The sequence below is a fragment of the Clarias gariepinus genome, chromosome 3, assembly GCF_024256425.1.
Source record: "Clarias gariepinus isolate MV-2021 ecotype Netherlands chromosome 3, CGAR_prim_01v2, whole genome shotgun sequence".
Classification (NCBI taxonomy): domain Eukaryota; kingdom Metazoa; phylum Chordata; class Actinopteri; order Siluriformes; family Clariidae; genus Clarias; species Clarias gariepinus.
This window is the reverse complement of record NC_071102.1, coordinates 36,206,713-36,228,563: the sequence shown is the minus strand read 5'-3', so window position 1 is coordinate 36,228,563 and position 21,851 is coordinate 36,206,713. Positions and strand designations below refer to the sequence as shown.

The following is a 21,851-nucleotide window of genomic DNA, read 5'->3' as shown; positions in this document are numbered from 1 at the left end:
CCTCCCAGACCGGAAACGGCTCGAGCTGTGGGTCTGTCCCTAATGCCGCCCCTTTCCCTAAACCAGTGCACTAAAGAGGGGGTGAGATCAGGAGCACTTCCTCTCAGCCTAGTGCCCTCGCTGTGTGCAGGCGGAGTGTTTGGTCCGGGGTAATAACGGGCTCCTCCAGCAGCCAGAGGATTTATTTATCCCGGGATAAAAGCGGTGCGGATAAAAAGAGGGAAAGTTTTTGCTTTGTTGTGTTTCGGAGACAGATCGGTGTGTTACTGAGGCTGTGGAGCGTCTGAGCGTCACACACTCGGCTTTATAAACACTTACAGCCTGTTAGAGTCGCTGCGAGGAGACAATGGAGTCTGTGCGCCATCAGCAGCGCCTCCAGCCCGGGGTGGGATACGGAGCCACACTCAGAGCCGCGCTCAGGCCCGGAGTCACCGGAACCGGAACCCTGGCCAGCTCCGGGCCTCCGCCGCCGCTCCCTCCGCTCCACAGCCTCAGCGCCGGATTCATCAGCCACGCCGGCCTCGGAGCTCCGGAACCGGCCACCAATCCCGCCGTGCTGCGGGAGGCCGTGGATGCGGTGGTGCGGAGCTTCGCCAAGCACACGCAGGGATACGGCAGGGGTATGACGCCTTATAACGCACTCTAATAACACACACACAGGGGTATGACGCCTTATAACGCACTCTAATAACACACACACAGGGGTATGACGCCTTAGAACGCACTCTAATAACACACACACACAGGGGTATGACGCCTTATAACGCACTCTAATAACACACACACACAGGGGTATGACGCCTTATAACGCACTCTAATAACACACACACAGGGGTATGACGCCTTATAACGCACTCTAATAACACACACACAGGGGTATGACGCCTTATAACGCACTCTAATAACACACACACAGGGGTATGACGCCTTATAACGCGTTCTAATAACACACACACACAGGGGTATGACGCCTTATAACGCGTTCTAATAACACACACACACAGGGGTATGACGCCTTATAACGCGTTCTAATAACACACACACACAGGGGTATGACGCCTTATAACGCACTCTAATAACACACACACAGGGGTATGACGCCTTATAACGCACTCTAATAACACACACACAGGGGTATGACGCCTTATAACGCACTCTAATAACACACACACACACAGGGGTATGACGCCTTATAACGCACTCTAATAACACACACACACAGGGGTATGACGCCTTATAACGCACTCTAATAACACACACACACAGGGGTATGACGCCTTATAACGCACTCTAATAACACACACACAGGGGTATGACGCCTTATAACGCACTCTAATAACACACACACAGGGGTATGACGCCTTATAACGCGTTCTAATAACACACACACACAGGGGTATGACGCCTTATAACGCACTCTAATAACACACACACACAGGGGTATGACGCCTTATAACGCATTCTAATAACACACACACACAGGGGTATGACGCCTTATAACGCACTCTAATAACACACACACAGGGGTATGACGGCTTATAACGCTTTCTAATAACACACACAGGGGTATGACGCCTTATAACGCACTCTAATAACACACACACACAGGGGTATGACGCCTTATAACGCACTCTAATAACACACACACACAGGGGTATGACGCCTTATAACGCACTCTAATAACACACACACACAGGGGTATGACGCCTTATAACGCACTCTAATAACACACACACAGGGGTATGACGCCTTATAACGCACTCTAATAACACACACAGGGGTATGACGCCTTATAACGCACTCTAATAACACACACAGGGGTATGACGCCTTATAACGCACTCTAATAACACACACACACACAGGGGTATGACGCCTTATAACGCACTCTAATAACACACACACAGGGGTATGACGCCTTATAACGCACTCTAATAACACACACACACAGGGGTATGACGCCTTATAACGCACTCTAATAACACACACACAGGGGTATGACGCCTTATAACGCACTCTAATAACACACACACACAGGGGTATGACGCCTTATAACGCACTCTAATAACACACACAGGGGTATGACGCCTTATAACGCACTCTAATAACACACACACAGGGGTATGACGCCTTATAACGCACTCTAATAACACACACACACAGGGGTATGACGGCTTATAACGCTTTCTAATAACACACACAGGGGTATGACGCCTTATAACGCACTGTAATAACACACACAGGGGTATGATGCCTTATAACGCATTCTAATAACACACACACAGGGGTATGACGCCTTATAACGCTTTCTAATAACACACACACAGGGGTATGACGCCTTATAACGCATTACACAGGGGTATGACGCGTTATAACGCACTCTAATAACACACACACAGGGGTATGACGCCTTATAACGCACTCTAATAACACACACACAGGGGTATGACGCCTTATAACGCACTCTAATAACACACACACACAGGGGTATGACGCCTTATAACGCACTCTAATAACACACACAGGGGTATGACGCCTTATAACGCACTCTAATAACACACACACACAGGGGTATGACGCCTTATAACGCACTCTAATAACACACACACAGGGGTATGACACCTTATAACGCTTTCTAATAACACACACACAGGGGTATGACGCCTTATAACGCACTCTAATAACACAGACAGGGGTATGACGCCTTATAACGCATTTTAATACCACACACAGGAATATGATGCCTTATAACGCACTCCAGTGACGCACATACAGATACGACAGGGGTATGATGCTTTATAACACACACCATTGACACACGCAGGGATATAGCAGGGGTATTACACTTTATAACGCATTCTAATAACCATGCAGGGATCAACAGGTACGATGCCTTATGATGCACTCCAATGACACACACAGGGATATGGCCGGGGTATGATGCCTTATAACACACTCCAATGACACACGCAGAGATACTTCAGGGTTAGGATGCCTTATAACACACTTTAATGTCACACACAGGTATAGCGCTGGGGTATGACGCCTTATACCGCCCTCTTATGGCATGTCTAGGGATACATCAGCCGTATGACTCCTTATAACGCGCTCCAGTGATTCAGCAGGGGTATGATGCTTGTTCCATCCTTATAACTCACTCCAGTCATAGCTCTGTGTGTACGGATTGGTACACACAGGGCTATGACCCTTTATAACCTCTAATGACACACAAAGAGAAATGGGAGGGGTGTGACACCTTATAACACTAATAACTCTATAAGGACTATAATAATTCCATAAGCACTATAATAACACTGTACGCACCTAAGACAACTTTATAATCATTATAATTACTGTAGAAGTGCTATAATAACTCTATGAGCACTGTATTACATAATGTCATACATTATATATACTGTTTTTATATATAATTCCACTCGCTGCGAGTTACTTCCTGTTTTTACTTACAGCAGCTTTCAACAGCTGTTCCCTCACCAACATCTGTACTCCAATACTGTAGCGCACACAGGGTTTGTTACTGTGATCTTAGTGACCTTCTCTGCTCTCCTTTTGCGTTGTGCTCAGTGAACGTGGTGGAGGCTCTGCAGGAGTTCTGGCAGATGAAGCAGTCCAGAGGAGCCGAGCTGAAGAACGGAGCGCTGGTGGTGTATGAGATGGTTCCTTCCAACAGTCCTCCATACGTGTGCTACGTCAGTCTGCCCGGGGGCAGCTGCTTCGGAAGCTTCCAGGTACCACGTCTGACTTTAAAAAAAAAACTGTTTTTATTAAATCTGAAGAGCTAGCTTTGGCGTGCAGGGCCGGAGCTGAAGCTGTGATGATGAGGAGATGAGAATTATTCTCGTTTTTGTGGTATTCTCCGCACAGTTCTGTCCAACCAAAGCCGAAGCCAGACGCAGCGCGGCCAAAATCGCCTTAATGAACTCTGTGTTTAACGAGCATCCGTCACGCAGGATCACAGACGAGTTTATCGAGAAGAGTGTGTGTGAAGCTCTCGCCTCCTTCAATGTGAGTTTACAGGCATTCATACACACACACACACACACACACACCTGAATAATATACCCTTCTGCTTTAGTCCATGTTGACTTCCGGTTAAAATCTGAAGACAAATACAGATACTGCCATTGCATAGCACACTGAATACACATTGATAAATTACTGTATTGGCCTTATAAATATTAATTATAAGATGAGCCCATGTTCTGTATATTTTTAATGTAAGAAACTCTGAAAAAATATATAGAAAGGACATACAATAAAATATATTTAACACCCTTTTTTAATGTTGTGGCACATTTTAATGTAAAGTAAATGCAGCAACAGAATCTCACAGTGTGTGTGTGTGTGTGTGTGTGTGTGTGTGTGTGTGTGTGTGTGTTTACAGGGAAACCGAGAAGAAGCAGACAATCCCAACACGGGCATTGGGGCGTTCCGCTTCATGCTGGAGTCCAACAAAGGCAAATCCATGTTGGAGTTCCAGGTAAAGTGACTTCTAACATGAGAAGTGTGTCTGTGTGTGTGCGTGTCATGCCCTGCTCCAGTGTGTGACGAAAAAATAATGTGATGGCGTGTTTGTGTGTCCCAGGAGCTGATGACAGTGTTCCAGCTGCTGCACTGGAACGGAAGCCTTAAAGCCATGAGAGAGAGACAATGCTCTCGCCAGGTCAGTGTTTAATCTCAAAGATGTGCTGTTTTGGCGACTGATTTTTGTCTGTTTGTTTGTAGAATTATGTAGCTTCATTCTCTTGATTGTGCATAGATACAGTACTTTACAGTTATTTAAACACTTGTGTGCAATTTAATAAAAAATACACACGACTGATCGTGCAGTAATACCAGAGATCCCTTACCAAAAACGTATTAATATCATCAGCAGAGTGTGTGCTGCACAGATCTTGCGCTGTGATCAAGCTGTTACTATGGAAACGATGATGTATCAGAACGAGCACATTAATATCAACAACAGACTGTATAGAAAGACCTGGGTAAGCTCTCCGTGATGCCGCCTGTGGCTTTTCTGAAGAGCGGTTTTGCTGGCGCTTTGGTTGTCTCCATCTTGGCAGAAGCTGACTCCGCCTAAACTACAGTTAATCCATAAATAAGCAAATGGGTGGAACAAATAGAACTTGGCCTCCAGTTGGAAAATGCCTACATACATCAGTTACCACATGCTAGCTAGCTTAGCTAAAATACCATGGTGGCTAATGTTAATATATGTGCTAATACATTGTACTCGGTCATCAGTACGGTGTCAGCTCTTACATTTCGTGTGGTGAATTAAACTACAGTGATTCCACTTAGCTGGTTAGCTGAACAGATGCACAACAGACAGCTAGTGGTCCAAATTACGCACGCCCTCAGGCGTCTCAGGTCATCATAAACAGATCGTCAGGGATGATCCTGATTGGACAGGTTTTATACCGTTAAAGAATGAATGTAATGTAATTGTGAGTTGCTTTGTGTGTGTGTGTGTGTGTGTGTGTGCAGGAGGTGCTGGCTCATTACTCTCACCGTGCTCTGGATGACGATATGAGGACGCAGATGGCATCGGATTGGGTAAACCGTGAGCATGGCGTATCGGGCAGCGTGTCGAGAGAGTTGGCGGCCACCGAGCGAGAGCTGGAGGAGGCGCGACTCGCCGGCCGAGAGTTACGCTTTTACAAAGAAAAGAAGGACATCCTGATCATGGCACTGGGGCAACTGGGCAACTCGAACAGCACCACACTGCCCCTGACCTGCTGAAGAGATGCAGACTGACCCACGTAATGTCCACACACACACACTCATATTCACTCACATGTAGTACGTTTCATATAAAAGTTAAAGACAGAACTCGGATTGAATCTAACTAATAATGAAACAAAAACACTCCAGTATTTAAGGATGAATTTAGGCCGACATTGCTCTTTAAAGTGTTTGTGAAGGGTGTTTTTCGGTGCTACATTTATTTTATTCGTTTATTTCATTCATTATATCCTATAGCCATGAAAAACAAAAGTGCAATCCATCATCTCCCAAATATCACTTTTACATTCATCATACGTAGTCATAGCATAGGTCTGTAAAAAAAAAAAAAAAAAGGAAGAAAGAAAAGAAAAGCTTGTGATTATTTTTCTAATACAGTTTATTTGTGTTTGTTTCATATACACCTGTATGGATGTTATCATGTATCACTTGTATAACCTGTATAAATGATATAATGTAGCATAGCGCCATTTTACTACATTCATTTCTGTCTGGAAATACGTTTTATACAGTGTTACTGAATTTTATATAATAACAGCCAGTTTGTTTTATACAACTGTTTTATTATTATTATTATTATTATTATTATTATCTGATTGTTTACGTGACAATTTAATATCCAGCTTTCTTTCTAGATTTATATTCTTTAAATAATAAAAACATTTTACAATATTGTTATACAAGTGGTGTTTTTGTATTTACTGTATATGTTATATTATATTATATTATATTATATTATATTATATTATATATAAGGGTATTATATATGCAGGATATTTAGACATTCTTCCTCCCTCATAATTTTACTTGTGATAGAGAAGATATTAACGTAAGAGGAGCGCATCCAAACTTTAGAGAGGGTAAGAGAGCGCGAGAGCACGTTATTCGCATAGCGGTAAGTCTGGGTGCCACAGACAGAGATAACCAGCCCCCGACTCCGGCATTAGAGACCTTGTTATTAGTGTTTTAAGTATTTTAATTTATTGATTTTTTTAATTAGTTAATAAAATAAATTGCAATAATTTTGCTGTAATACATGTAATGAATGTAACTACATTATTGCAATTCATTTTTAACATATTTTTTTTAATCAATAAAGCTTCAGATTTAAAACACTAACAACAACTAAAAAACAGCCCATGAAAGCTCTCTCACACTTAGCAATATTACTGTTCAACAGTGCTGCTGCTAGGACACGCTGCTGTCAATGAATGGTCGAGTATGTGCATACTGTATATTACAAAGCTTAAGGTCTGCAGCTGGAAGCCTGGACAGGTTTAACGCCTCCTCATTCTTCACCTTTGTTTGAATAAACACTTTCACCTCCCTTCCCTCACTATAAAGGCATTCTTGAAAAGCAAACTGCAAGACTCAATCTTACAATTTTGACTGAGAAATGATCTGTTTCTGACATTATGTCCTAAACTACAGCTAAATAACGGCTTGAGTTTGATGTTTTTAATGGCGACCCTGTTAATTAATTCAGATTTTATAATGTAATGTGAGTTTGATGACGGCCATTGGGCATTGGCTTTATTTTTAACCTTTTTTTTCTGAGGCAGTGGCCTGGAACTTCTGGTTGATTATATGTGGAATGACTAAATATTAATCTAATTTGAATATTATATATAAACACATATTCAAAGATTGGGAAAACAGGACGAGAAAAGATATGTTTTAAGGTGGGTTTTGAAATCCTGTAGTGAAGAAAGATCACGGGTGTGTTTGGGAATAGAATTCCAGAGTGTGGGGCAGAAATACTAAACGCTCGTCCTCCAGATGATGCTAATCTATGGCAAGAAATTAACAGTAGACCATCATCTGCAGATCGGAGTGTGCGAACAGGGGAGTAACTATGAATAAGATCCGAAATATAAGGGGGGGGGGGGGGGACACAAGACCATGGAGTGCTTTGAGGGTGATAAGGAGAATCTTGTATTGAATGCAGGAGCGAACAGGTAGTAAATTAAGTTTGTGTAGGATGGGAGTGATGTGTGAGGATTTCTTTGAATAAGTGAGGACCCTAGCAGCAGAGTTCTGAATGTATTGGAGCTTATTTAATGTTGCATTTGCTAGACCATAAAAAGAGAATTACAGTAGTCAAGTCGAGAAGTAATGAAAGCGTGAACCAGTGTCTCAGCATCCTTGATGTCAAAGAAAGGCCGTAGAAAGTATGGCACCTGTTATAAGTTGTTCCCTAATAAAAAGAATGTATTCCATATTATGTCTATGTCTTTAAGGGTCACTAAAGCATGGGAAAATAGGGCTGCTATTCATTATGGTATAACATCTAGTTGTAGTATCATGACTAAATGGGATTCATTGAAATTGTAAACATATAGGATTTACATCAAGGAATAAATTATTTCGTATAGCATGAATAGTTCAACAAAACAAATTTAGTTCAATAGAAATCTTTAACTAATGTTCAATCCATGTTAGCTGTTCATGTTAAATGAACACAAATTTCACAATGTTGTTAAGATAATGTGGTGTAATCATGTTAACCCACTGTCCACTATTGAATCATGTTCAACCAAAGTGCTATTTTTTTGACTGCACTGAGGTGAGCTTAGCTAACGTTATGTACACTGTACAGGAGTTAGCGAGCTAAACATTCATAACCGTATCTATATGTTTTCCTACTTTGCCCTGACTTTTGCCCAGCAACAGCGTCCTGCTCCCCCCAGCACACACAGCCTTAACAGTTAATGAGTAATGGCGCTTCAGTACCCGGTAAGTTAAGGGATATAAAATGTCCGTGTTAGTTTGACTTTAGAGTGGCTATGTTCATCTACGAGTGTTATATCGGTTCACGCATCTGTATGAAAACCCAATTGAGTTCAGTTAAAACATCACTTGAAAGATGTAGGTACTCCTAAGAATGACAAAGTAAAACTCTTGAAAATATGAATATTTGAATATAAAACAATGCATAGCTTTAAAACATCATCAAAATTCCAGAAACAGTGTTTTACACTCTGATTGTATATAGTCTTATTAATATATTTTATCATAACCAGATATTCAGTGAAATTGATCATCTTTGTCTTCACAAGACTTTAGCCGTCGCTTTAACCAGAGCTCTGCAGTGGTCAGAGGGGTGACGGCTGGTCTCTTGGAGCTACTGGAGGATCATGAACAAGCTGTTGGAGGGGACTGTATAACAGTCTTGGAGGGTCTGGGTGACATACAGCAGCTTATGGAGTGATGTTTGGTCAGGTCTGTGCTCAAACCATTGAATTCCACTAGGACTGGACGTACACCTATGAGCCATCAGAACGATTATTATTGGACTTGGAGAGACACGCCCCCCTCAGATTCACATGCTGAAAAACAAACTCTTGTTGCCATAGACACTGTTTTTTTGTGTCTGACACTTTGGGAAAAATAATCTTCAAAAGTCAAATCTTTGCTAGTTTTTAAAAATGGTTATAATGTTGTAATGTAAAAGAATCAGTAAGATACTGATAAGCATCTGGTGGTCTCCTGGTAATTTATTGACCTTTAAGCTAAATATAATGTGTTTTATGCAGATCACTGTTTGAACTTTAACTAGTTTTGGAAGAATACCGTTTTTTAAAGTAATATCTGTGTTTTAATTGTTGGAGTATTGTTAGGCCAACCTGTTTTTATAGAAAAACAATAACTTTAACAAATTACATCAATGGGAGACAACATACCTTTTTGAGTAGATGAGAAGTTGGGCTAAGTCAACTAGTTCTTAGGCTAGGGCTAAGCCTAGAGAAATATAATTAATTGCGCCCACAACCAATAAGACTTAAGCTGACTTAAATATTTAAATTACACATTGAGTCAACTTCAGATTTTAAACTGGGTACACAAAAATTTCTCAAAAAATTTAGTAAACTTAAAAAAGCTGTGCAACTTGTTATTAAACTTTTTTACGTTGAGGTGGCCTGTTTTTTTACAGTGCAGGAGTGAAGTCTCCCTCTCCCTCTTCGCCCAGAGTCTGGAGAGGAACACAGCCCTCCTCTCGATCTTCTCTCTCGTGTAAGGGCTGACGGACGACTACAGAAACAAACACAGGAGGTTTACAGCCGAATCATTTTATTCGCTTCTTTTCATGTTGTAAAATAAGGTCCCACTCACCACTTAACTGAATGATATGACAAGGCCATCGCTCAGGTTCGGCTGAGGATTACAGTCTTATTAGTTGGTAAAAACAAATTGTACAGTAGTGCATATTAAAGTATGTCTCAGTTTTACAATCGAAGAATATAAGAGGAAGATGTTATTGTTTTCCTTGCACACACAATATTTGCTTTTACTTTCTTCCAACTGGTTTCTGTTGGCCTGTGCCTGAAAATAAGACGACCCTGGCATTCTTTAATAAATCAAAGATCCAAAATCACAAACTACAACTGAGCCACACATCTCTTTTACTTAAAAGATTTAGGCATTTAGTAGGATTCTATATTTCTTGAACCAAACAAAAAACATAATATTAGTCTGCTAGCTGCACAGTGTCATCACTCAGGGTTCACCATATTGAGACTGTGTCTGTTCCCCGAGCTAAGGGAAAGTTCTGAAAGACTTAGACCAAAAATTCAAAACACACTGAATACACAGCCGGCACCACTTATTTGAAGCTAGGACTGTTAAATATTAGATATTTCGCATCTAAAGCAGTTATTGTTAATGAAACTATCACAGACCAGGAGTTTGATATATTATGTTTAACCGAAACCTGGATTAAAGAGAACAAGTATGTAGCTCTAAATGAAGCTAGACGTCCTGGATAAAGCTACATACACCAGCTTCGGCTAACTGGTAGAGCAGGGGGCGTCGCAGTTATTCACGATGATGATCTGACTATCGTACAAAACCACGGACACAAATTTAATGCATTTAAAGTTCTCGTCATAGAACTTTAAATGGAGATCTCCTCACATGGATTGAACACATGATGCAGTCATAAGAATACTGTTGCAACTGTGTGAAAGCAATGCATAAACTAGCTAATGACTGAGATGAGCTACTAAGCTAGCTCTCTCATGATGAAGTCTTTTATTGCAGGCAATGTGAAGATGCAAAGAGACAGGAAAGGAGACAAAAATGTAGAGAACATTAACTTTTACCTCAGATGTGTTTGAACATTACTAATGAAACTCAGAAGAGCTAAAATTTACATAAAAAATCATGTAAATGAAATACATGATTTCTGGATAAAAACACACTTTGCTCCACCTGACAGTGTATCAGAGTCCTTTAGTTCCTTTATAAAAGGAAATAAACTCCTGTTTCAGGAGTAAAGATGAGTCAGCGGAAGAGCGGTAAAGAAAGGAACAGATGGACGGAGTGATTCATCAGGAGAAGAGATGAGAGGAACGCAGAAGGGAATGAGAGAAAAAAAGACAGAGAAAATGTTAGAAAAGGAAGGTAGGGAGGATGAATGAAACTGAGGAAGTGGAACCAGACAAAAAGCTAAATTGAGAAATAAAGGAAAAAATAAAAAAAGAATTCAATTCAATTAGATTCAATTTTATTTGTATAGCGCTTTTAACAATTTACATTGTCACAAAGCAGCTTTACACAATCAGAAGAATTAAGTTTGTATGAAATGTGAATGTGGATGAATCATAATGATATGATTGTCACTGATGAGCAAGCCGAGGGTGATGGCGACAGTGGCAAGGAAAAACTCCCTGAGATGATAATAGGAAGAAACCTTGAGAGGAACCGGACTCAACAGGGAACCCATCCTCATCTGGGTGAAAACAGATAGCAGGGATTAATGTGCATAATAATATGCGAGACCAGGAGTTCAGTATAAGAGGAGATATGTAAGATTAAAGTCCAGTTTGTTTCTGGAGGCTCAGATAGACTGTAAGAAATTCCAGTCCTGAGCGACTAAAGTCACAGTTCCTCAGAGAACAGCTGTGTGCGTCAGTCGAGGACAGGAAAAACTAGGCAAAACTATTTATAAAAATGCTTGGCTAAATAAATGGGTTTTTAGCCTAGACTTAAACGCTGTGTCTGTGTCCCGAACACTATGTGGTAGACTTTTCCATAACTTTGGGGCCTTGTAAGAAAAAGCTCTGCTGTAGGATCAGCTGATCGTGACGAATTGCTCTGAGTGATCCAACATGGCGCCCGGCTCCGCCCCCTGCGCGTGTGCGGGCGCGTGAAGGCTGCTGCTGCTCAGTGCGGCGGAGTGAAGCTCTCCTCAACATGGCGGCGGAGACACTGCGGACGGTAACCCGGTCACTCTCTCACTCACCCGGTCACTCTCTCACTCTGTCGGTGTGTGTGTCCAGTCTACAGCGTATTTAACTCGCTAGTTTAATGAGCCGGTCTTCCGCTAGTTATCAGTGTGTGTGTGTGTGTGTGAGACAACAGTCACCTTGTCTTTCCCATGAATTTACCTGTTTGTGTTTATTGTTTATATTTATTCTAGGTATCTTCCTGGGGAAAAGCGCTGAGCTTTAACACCTGATTTATACACTTACAAATAATATAAATAAAAAAGAATTAATTTTTGTATTTATTTTCCTTCCTGTCATTCACTACAGTATACAGAATGATTATTTCTTTTTTATTTAGATTAAGCATAAATTAACGCTAATTAATCATTATTTTTGGGAATAAGTAATCAGCAAATGATTTATTAATCTTAATTCTTTTTTAAGTAGTAAGGAAAAAAACTAAACGTTTTGTGTCGAGTCGTTGAGTCTAGCGTGACTTAGTGAATGGTTAATGTTCATCATACATCACAGACTCGAGGTCAAAGGTGAGCTTTAATCTCAGCACCATGCTGGAGGATCAGATCAGACTGCATTAGATTGTATTCTGCCGATAGAGAAATTATAATAATAATTATTATTTTTAATCCATGTGAATACTTGGGCATGGTGGTGTACGAGTCCCAGAAGGCTGTAAGGGGGGGGGTTGGGATTACATCATATAGATTTTATGATGGAGCAAGGCGCATGTCCCTGACCCGAGGCCCTGTGTGTAAATAAAGCTTCCTCTCCAGAGACAGTTTGTTCCCTGATGCTGGAAGAACCGGTGCGGCCTCGCTGCTGAAACGCACCGCTTTTACCACAGGCTATTTTTACTGCGCAGGAACCGACCTGTTTATCTCTCACAGCGATTTGCATCGGCCCTGAACTTCACAATCTCAGGCTTCTTTACTCAGAGTTATAACTGCCTTTTGTGTGTGTGTTTTAGTTACGGGTGTGCCGGCATCATCTCGCTCTGCTGCAGAAGTATTCAAATCCCCAAAACAGTCAAGTGCTGCTGCATAAATACTTCACCACACAGAGGTACGACAGATGGTCGTAGTGATGGAAGTAGCATGTGACGGACAGACGGACGGAAGGAGTGAATGACAGACGGACGGAAGGAGTGAATGACAGACGGACGACAGGAGCGAATGACAGACGGGCGAAACAAGCGTGTGACGGACAGACGGACGACAGGAGTGAATGACAGACAGACGAAACGAGCGAGTAACGGACAGACGGACCAAACGAGCGTGTGACGGACAGACGGACGGAAGGAGTGAATGACAGACGGACGACAGGAGCGAATGACAGACGGGCGAAACAAGCGTGTGACAGACAGACGGACGACAGGAGCAAATGACAGACGGACGAAACGAGCGAGTAACGGACAGACGGACCAAACGAGCGAGTGACGGACAGATGGACGGAACGAGTGAGGGACTGACGGAACGAACGAGGGACAGACAGACGGACGGAGCGACAAGATCAGTAGGCACAGAGAGAGCGTGAGAGACAGACAGACAGATAGAGAGAGAGAGAAGGATACATACTTTTGAAAAAAGTAGCAGTGTGAAATGTTTCTGCAGGAGTGGGCGGAGTCTGCGGCCCCTGAGGAAGCTGCTGATTGGTGTGTCAGTGGGCGTTCCCGTTGTGATGGGCGTGCACTACGCCCTGTCTGAGCCCAGAGACAGGAGGAAGATCAGAATATTAGTGGAGGGCAGCGGGCGTTTCTGTAGGTGAGTAAAAAGGATTTCAAGGGCACATCTGCTTTAACTTATGGGTAATTAGTTAATTGTTTAATTAGTGTAATGAATTAATTAGGGCACATCTGCTTTAACTTATGGGTAATTAGTTAATTGTTTAATTAGTGTAATGAATTAATTAGTGTAATGAATCTCTCCTCAGGTCTCTGTATGTCGGGTTTCTGATTTCAGTGGATTATTGGTGGACGTCCAACATTGTTCTGCGTGGCGTGGATGAGGTAGGTCTGAGATTGTTTTTTTTTCCTCAGTGTGTTAAGCTTAATGTGCTCTTGTCTAAGTCCCTGCAGCCATCTTCACACACTCCATCATCTCAGGGAGGGAGGTTTGTTAGACACCCATGTAGACCTTATGAGCACGGTTTACCCAGAATGCCCTGGTGACAGGCAGTGTTCACTTGCGTAAGGAGAGTGTGTGTTCCTGATGAGGCTTCTCTGTTTGCAGGACAGGCCGGAGTTCAAGGCCACCATGTCAGCGTGTCACCAGCGTGCGGCGGACAGCATAGTAGAAGGAGCTGTGAGGAACGGGGGCGTGTACGTTAAATTGGGACAGGGCCTCTGCTCATTTAACCATCTGCTGCCTCCAGAGTACATCCACACGCTGCAGAGCCTGGAGGATAAAGCCCTGAACCGCCGCTACAAAGAGGTGACGCGGATAATGTAACGCTGCTTATGTAACACTGAGTCGTAATGAGCTTTATGCTTAAAAAGTGTGTGTTTGTGTTTTAGGTAGATGCCTTATTCCAAGAGGACTTCAACTCCACACCGGATGAACTGTTTAAGACGTTTGACTATGAGCCCGTGGCGGCTGCTAGCTTAGCACAAGTACACAAAGCAGAACTGCATGATGGGACGCCCGTGGCCGTGAAGGTGAGAGGGTCAGCCTGATGATCATGATTGTACTGAAATTGCTTATGACGAACTTTATAACAGCTGGTTAACTAGCCTAAGGTGTTCGCTATCTACAGTAGTGCCGCTTCGCTAATAGGGAACGACTTCCCCTCAGACGGGTAATGTTTGCACTCTATGTGCTAGCATGATAGACCAGTTTAGTTTGCCACAGTGATGTACCGTGTGCTTGCTGTGTGTGTGTGCGCAGGTGCAGTATATTGACCTCAGGGATCGCTTCGACGGGGACATCAGGACGCTGGAGGTCCTGCTGGATATAGTGCAGTTTATGCACCCGAGCTTCGGTTTCCGCTGGGTCCTAAAGGTCTGGATGAGACTACTACTACTACTACAATATGTAACATAGCATGTGAATTCAGTCTATCAGGTGTGTCATGATTTAAAAGCACACAGATAGCTCCTGAATGACAGACACAAGGTTTATAAAAGACCAGGTTATACTAGAGGACGCTGATGTTTTTTGTACCACCTGGGTCCCAATGATTTACTCACAGAGCACAAACCCTAACAAGTAGGTCTGTTCCAAAAACTAACCAGGGAGTAGAGAAACATCAGACTGGATGTGTGTTCTGACGTAATTGTAATATTCCTCTCGTACCACATGCGTTTTCTCACCTGCGTGATGTTTACAGGACCTGAAGGGAACCTTGGCGCAGGAACTGGATTTCGAGAACGAGGGCAGGAACTCGGAGCGATGTGCCAAAGAGCTCAAACACTTTAAATTCATCGTCGTACCCAAAGTGTTCTGGGAGCTAAGCAGCAAGGTACAGACTGGAAGCTGAAACTGAGGGGGGGGGACGTTTCCTGTGTTTTGTCCCTAGCGCGATTCTAATGCTTGAGTCTGAAAGCCTCCGAAACTTAAAAGATCAAAAAGTGTCTCGTTATGTAAAGAATAGTGATTGTAAAACTATTGTTGTACAAAAAACTGAGTGTTGATAGCATAATGTAAGGTAGTCATTCCTACCTCACTGAAGTTCCTCTAACAGCACGACCCTGGGTGTTTTATTTCTTTTACACCACAGCACCTCACCAACAGTTCCAACTCTTCTAATTACTAGTGATGGGATTCACCAGGGACCGGCCGATACGTGAATAGTTGCGTGAATGGTTTAGATTGTGCCACCTTTAGGATTATACAGGAACTGCAACATTTTACCACCTCAAAAGCAAACGTGTATAAATTATACAAAAAATTTTTATTTTGGAGTCACAAGAATCATGATTCGTAATTGAATCGGTTTATTTATTTTTTTCTCTCCACCATGTCTAATATTTACTATAAAATGATGCGTAATACATTAAGCGAAGTAAGTTCCTGTTGTCATTTACATTATAGCGGCTATAAACACTCGTCCCCAGACCAGCCTCTCTTTATCTAAGTTAATATGCTAAAAGAAATTGCAGTAAAGCATAAACTCTTGTGTTAAAGTCACAGTCCTGTTTCACAGCGCTGATACTGGAGACTCCTTCCACTGATGTCACACAATCATCCCATTACATTAATAATGTAAATAAGCTCTTACCATAGAAATGATAATGTATCGTCAGAGCTTATGTTAGAGAGAATTAATCAACACCTTCTGACCAATCAGGAGACAGAACTCGAACAGCATATAACGTTGTGTGTATTCAATAATGAAACATAAATAACAGTATTTAGATGCAAATGTAAAAATATAACCTAGTTGTTACAAACCAAAAAAAATAGATATAAAAATACCTTCTATAGAACTCGGTATGAAATTTAATAAACAGACACACACTGATCCTCAGCTCTGCTCCTAACACCAGCGTGTGCTCACGGCCGAGTTCTGTGAAGGCTGCAAAATCAACAACATCGAGGAGATCAAGAGGCAGGGCCTGAGTTTAAAAGACGTAAGTAACGCACACTTTAATTTATTTAATTAGTTTTATAATGAAACTTTATAATGAGAATAATTCCTTGTTCTGCTCCTCAGACAGCGGATAAGTTCATAAGGACTTTCGCAGAGCAGATATTTTACACCGGCTTTATACACGCAGACCCACATCCTGGAAATGGTACGGAGTGTGTGTGTGTGTGTGTGTGTGTTAGAAAGAGAGAGAGGACCAATAGTCCTTGTAATAATGGGAATACAAACAATGCTGAGCTTTCACTGGTCCTCATGAAAGATCTGTGTGTTTGTGTTTGTGTCCTGTGTGTGTGTCAGTGCTGGTGAGAAGAGGTCCTGATAAAAAAGCAGAACTTGTTCTCCTAGATCATGGCCTCTATGAACACCTCAGCAAAAGGTAACCGCCCACAAGCTCATTAATAGTCATAAGGAGCTTAAAAATGATGCACATTGTTTTTGGCTTTGCCTTTTTTTTCCTTATTATTTCCTGTAACGTCATGTTTATTCTTCGCCCCAGGGATCGAGCCGCTCTGTGCCAGCTGTGGCGCTCCATCATCCTCCGAGATGAAGCCGCCATGATGAGACACTCCAAAGAGCTAGGGGTTAAAGGTCAGCTTGAGCATTAGTATATCCGTTGTTTAAGAATTCTGGTTTAACGAACTATAACTAATAAATTCTTCCACATGGACTTTCTAACCTGGCTTTGTCATGCGTATCAGATTACTTCCTGTTCTGCGAGATCCTCCTCCAGCGTCCGATCAACATGCGGGAGCTGAGTCTGGGGAACATCCTGAGCCGAGAGGAGACGTCCTACATGCGGGACATGGCCACTGAGCGCTTCGACCGCATCATGGAGGTGCTGAAGGCTCTGCCCCGGCCCATGCTGCTCGTCTTCCGCAACATCAACACTGTGAGGAGCATTAATGTGGCGCTGGGGGCTCCTGTAGACCGCTACGCCCTCATGGCCAAGAGGTCAGAGCAATGTACACTACAAACTGCACATTATACACTGTACACAGTGAGCTCCTGTGGTACACTATGCCTTCATGACTATACACTGCACCCTATATAATACTTAGTACACTATATATTACACACAGTATACTACATTGTACACATTACACACTGTACACTATATATTGTACACTATACATTACACACTGTATACTAAACTGTACACTACACAGACTGTACACTACGCGGACCCCACGTGTTGGGGCAGGTAAAGAAATTGTCACTTTATTTGCGCGGCGGGTTGAGGCAGGTCATTAAAAACAAAATTCAATAAAAAAATCCATGTATGTTGCGTGCAATTCCCTATAGCCTATATTAAATATTTAGGAATATCTATTTTCATATTTTATTAAGTTCTTTAATAAGGTTACGTCACATGACCAGTCATGAACGCGCCAAGCAGCTACCGCTGCCAGTCAAAACAAAAACATAGAAATGAAAGTGAAGATGGAAGACGAGGTGCGGGAGAAATTGAGGTCGGGAATTTACATCATTAAAAGAAAAAAAGGTCAGGCTGCTAAATCTAATGTTTTAGCATTCTTTTTTTGCACAGCGAACGTAAAACGCTAAATAAACATTTCCGTGTGATAAAGTTAGTGGTTATTTAGCGTAGGCTGTAAACTGTAGGCCTGCCCTATACAAATCTAAAATAATAAATGGTTTAGCCTAGATTACAAACGCTGCTTTGTAAATGTTTAAAATGTATATCATTATCTTGTTATCATCTACATTACATGCTGTATACGACACTGTACACTATACATTATACATTACACACTAAATACCTCATTGTACACTATACACTATACATTACACACTGTACACTATACATTACACACTGTATGCTACATTGTACACTATACACTACTCGCTGTACACTATACGCTACACACTGTACACTATACACTACACACTGTACACTATACACCACATACTGTATACAACACTGTACACTGTACACTATACACCACATACTGTATAGAAAACTGTACACTACACACTGTACACTATACACCACATACTGTATAGAAAACTGTACACTACACACTGTACACTATACACTACACACTGTACACTATACACCACATACTGTATAGAAAACTGTACACTACACACTGTACACTATACACCACATACTGTATAGAAAACTGTACACTACACACTGTACACTATACACTACACACTGTATACAACACTGTACACTACACACTGTACACTATACACTACACACTGTATACAACACTGTACACTATACACTACACACTGTACACTATACACTACACACTGTATACAACACTGTACACTACACACTGTACACTATACACTACACACTGTATACAACACTGTACACTATACACTACACACTGTATACAACACTGTACACTATACACCACATACTGTATACAACACTGTACACTACACACTGTACACTATATACAACACTGTACACTATACACCACATACTGTATACAATACTGTACACTGTACACTATACACCACATACTGTATAGAAAACTGTACACTATACACTGTACACTATACACTACACACTGTATACAACACTGTACACTACACACTGTACACTATACACCACATACTGTATAGAAAACTGTACACTACACACTGTACACTATACACTACACACTGTACACTACACACTGTACACTACACACTGTACACTATACACTACACACTGTATACAACACTGTACACTACACACTGTACACTATACACTACACACTGTATACAACACTGTACACTATACACCACATACTGTATACAACACTGTACACTGTACACTATACACCACATACTGTATAGAAAACTGTACACTACACACTGTACACTATACACTACACACTGTATACAACACTGTACACTACACACTGTACACTATACACCACATACTGTATAGAAAACTGTACACTACACACTGTACACTATACACTACACACTGTATACAACACTGTACACTACACACTGTACACTATACACCACATACTGTATACAACACTGTACACTACACACTGTACACTATACACCACACACTGTATACAACACTGTACACTACACACTGTACACTATACACCACATACTGTATACAACACTGTACACTACACACTGTACACTATACACTACACACTGTATACAACACTGTACACTATACACCACATACTGTATACAACACTGTACACTACACACTGTACACTATACACCACATACTGTATAGAAAACTGTACACTACACACTGTACACCATACACCACATACTGTATACAACACTGTACACTACACACTGTATAGTATACATTACACACTGTACACTATACACTACACACTATACTATACATTACACTATACATTACAGACTACACTGTACACTATACTGTACATTACACACTATACACTACACATGGTACACCATACATTACACACTGTATGCTGCATTGTACACTATACACTACACACTGTATGCTATACATTACCCACTTTATACTGCATTGTACACTATTCACTGTACACTACACGCTGTATGCTACGTTGGACACTATACATTACACACTAAATTACATTTACATTATATCAGAGCATGTGAGGGTGCACAAGGTGCTCAAGGGCCAACAGTGGCAGCTTGGTAGTACTAGGGTTTAAACCTGTGATCTTCCTATAAGTACTGTGAAGAAATCATGTCACTGTACAGTAATGTATATATGACAAAGACTTTAGCCTTTCCTGTAGACCATCACCCGGCCATTAAAAAGATGTCAAGTGCCTGCACTTCTAAGGTTTAATAATGCAGCATCATGCTGTCTTGTGTGTGTGTGTGTCAGTGCTGTGCGAGGTTGGGGTAAAGCCAGAGCAGACGAGTCGAGGGTTCTTCCCCAGGTCATTGTACTGCGCTGGATTTGGAGTTTCTGGGAAGATGTGAAGTTTAAATTAGCATTAAGGTGAGCTTAATGTTTTATGTTCATCACAGCATCACACACGCATATGTGAGCAGTGTCTGTAGGCCACACCCCCTTGGACTGTGACACTTAAAAAGTGCTTAGACTGTGGTATAGTGGTATTGCTGCTATTCACACTATAATTGTAATGAAACGTGTGTTGCAGGTCAGAGATGATGATGATGAGTGTGACTCGCTGTGTGCTGCAGCTCCTGTCTTACTGTGGGTTCATCTCACTCGATCAGGAGGTTTATCAGTACCTCAAATAACCAAAGACTTCAGAAACTCAGCTTTACTCTGTTATTCTTTTCCACCTTCTCTCGTCTTCTTAAATGGAGCTTTATCACGTTCATTTTTCATTTCTCTCATGTATTTTACTTTTTTATTTTAAAAAGAAGGCACTACCCTGCAGTCACACTGTATGGATAGTTTCTGTGTGGACCAGCAATGTGACAATATAAACCAGAATGTTTGAGAAACTGATGCAGTCTTTATAATGTTAATATCTTAACCCTTTAAACTAATAATCAAATTAATTAATATAGCACTTTAAACAGTAGTAATTGTCACAAAGTAGCTTTGTGTCAGAAGAAATATGGGAAATCAGTATGAATTGTGTGAGAAAATATGCATAAATCAGAATCATCAGGTTCTAGTTGTAACTAATTTTCATTGAAAGAGACATAATTAATGACCCGTGTGCCAGAAATATTCTGCAAAACATTATCGGTTAATACATTAATTGTAAATCAGTTTAGTCATAATCCTAGTTAAGAACTTATCAGTAGCATTCCTGTTTTTGCAGAAAAAGATAACGATATGTCTCGAGGAGGACAAAGGGGAACCTGTCCTCGTCTGGGTGACACTAGATATATTCACCAGTCAGTGCTGAGTGTGATAAAGGAAACGTGATTGTGAGCATTGTTGGAGCTTTAATGTTAAATTATGAACCGTTCAGTGCTTAAATCACACACACACAGGATCGACTTTCAACTAAATATATATGACTTCTGTTTATAACTGGCTACAGCAGGGGGTGAATACTTACGCACATGTAAATCATCCTTACGGAATTGCATTACCTTGTATTATTTATCGTTTGACTATAAATGCCAATTTTTTATAAACTATAAAATTTTCGTAAATCATCTGTAATTGCTGTCATTTGATTTCAGGATCTTTTTTTTTTTTTTTTTACAATATCTGTCCAAAAATCTTTTAATTCTGATAATTTTGTTGGCATATCAAGATGAAACGTGAACCGCGTTTCTCTGCCTTAATTCCTTTTGATTTTTCTTTTTTTTTCGTAGCTCAGATGGATTGATGAGTAAACAAGAA

General features: G+C 41.2%; 2 protein-coding genes across 2 annotated transcripts; both read left to right on the top strand.

Annotated features, from left to right (window-relative positions):
- The first annotated feature begins 119 nt into the window (after positions 1 to 119).
- On the top strand, positions 120 to 6,413 carry lix1l (limb and CNS expressed 1 like). Its single transcript, XM_053491440.1, has 6 exons — positions 120 to 620; positions 3,585 to 3,748; positions 3,885 to 4,025; positions 4,405 to 4,500; positions 4,606 to 4,683; positions 5,508 to 6,413. The coding sequence occupies exons 1-6, from the start codon at positions 347 to 349 to the stop codon at positions 5,760 to 5,762; spliced, it is 1,008 nt and encodes a 335-aa protein (XP_053347415.1). The 5' UTR covers positions 120 to 346; the 3' UTR covers positions 5,763 to 6,413.
- A 5,374-nt stretch (positions 6,414 to 11,787) lies between these two features.
- Positions 11,788 to 21,812, top strand: adck5 (aarF domain containing kinase 5). Its single transcript, XM_053492341.1, has 15 exons — positions 11,788 to 11,984; positions 12,960 to 13,054; positions 13,603 to 13,752; positions 13,922 to 13,997; positions 14,221 to 14,421; positions 14,505 to 14,645; positions 14,875 to 14,988; positions 15,317 to 15,448; positions 16,476 to 16,559; positions 16,643 to 16,724; positions 16,874 to 16,952; positions 17,073 to 17,164; positions 17,275 to 17,527; positions 20,400 to 20,516; positions 20,680 to 21,812. Exons 1-15 carry the CDS (start codon positions 11,961 to 11,963, stop codon positions 20,780 to 20,782), a joined length of 1,743 nt encoding a protein of 580 aa, XP_053348316.1. The 5' UTR covers positions 11,788 to 11,960; the 3' UTR covers positions 20,783 to 21,812.
- The last annotated feature ends 39 nt before the right edge of the window (positions 21,813 to 21,851 follow it).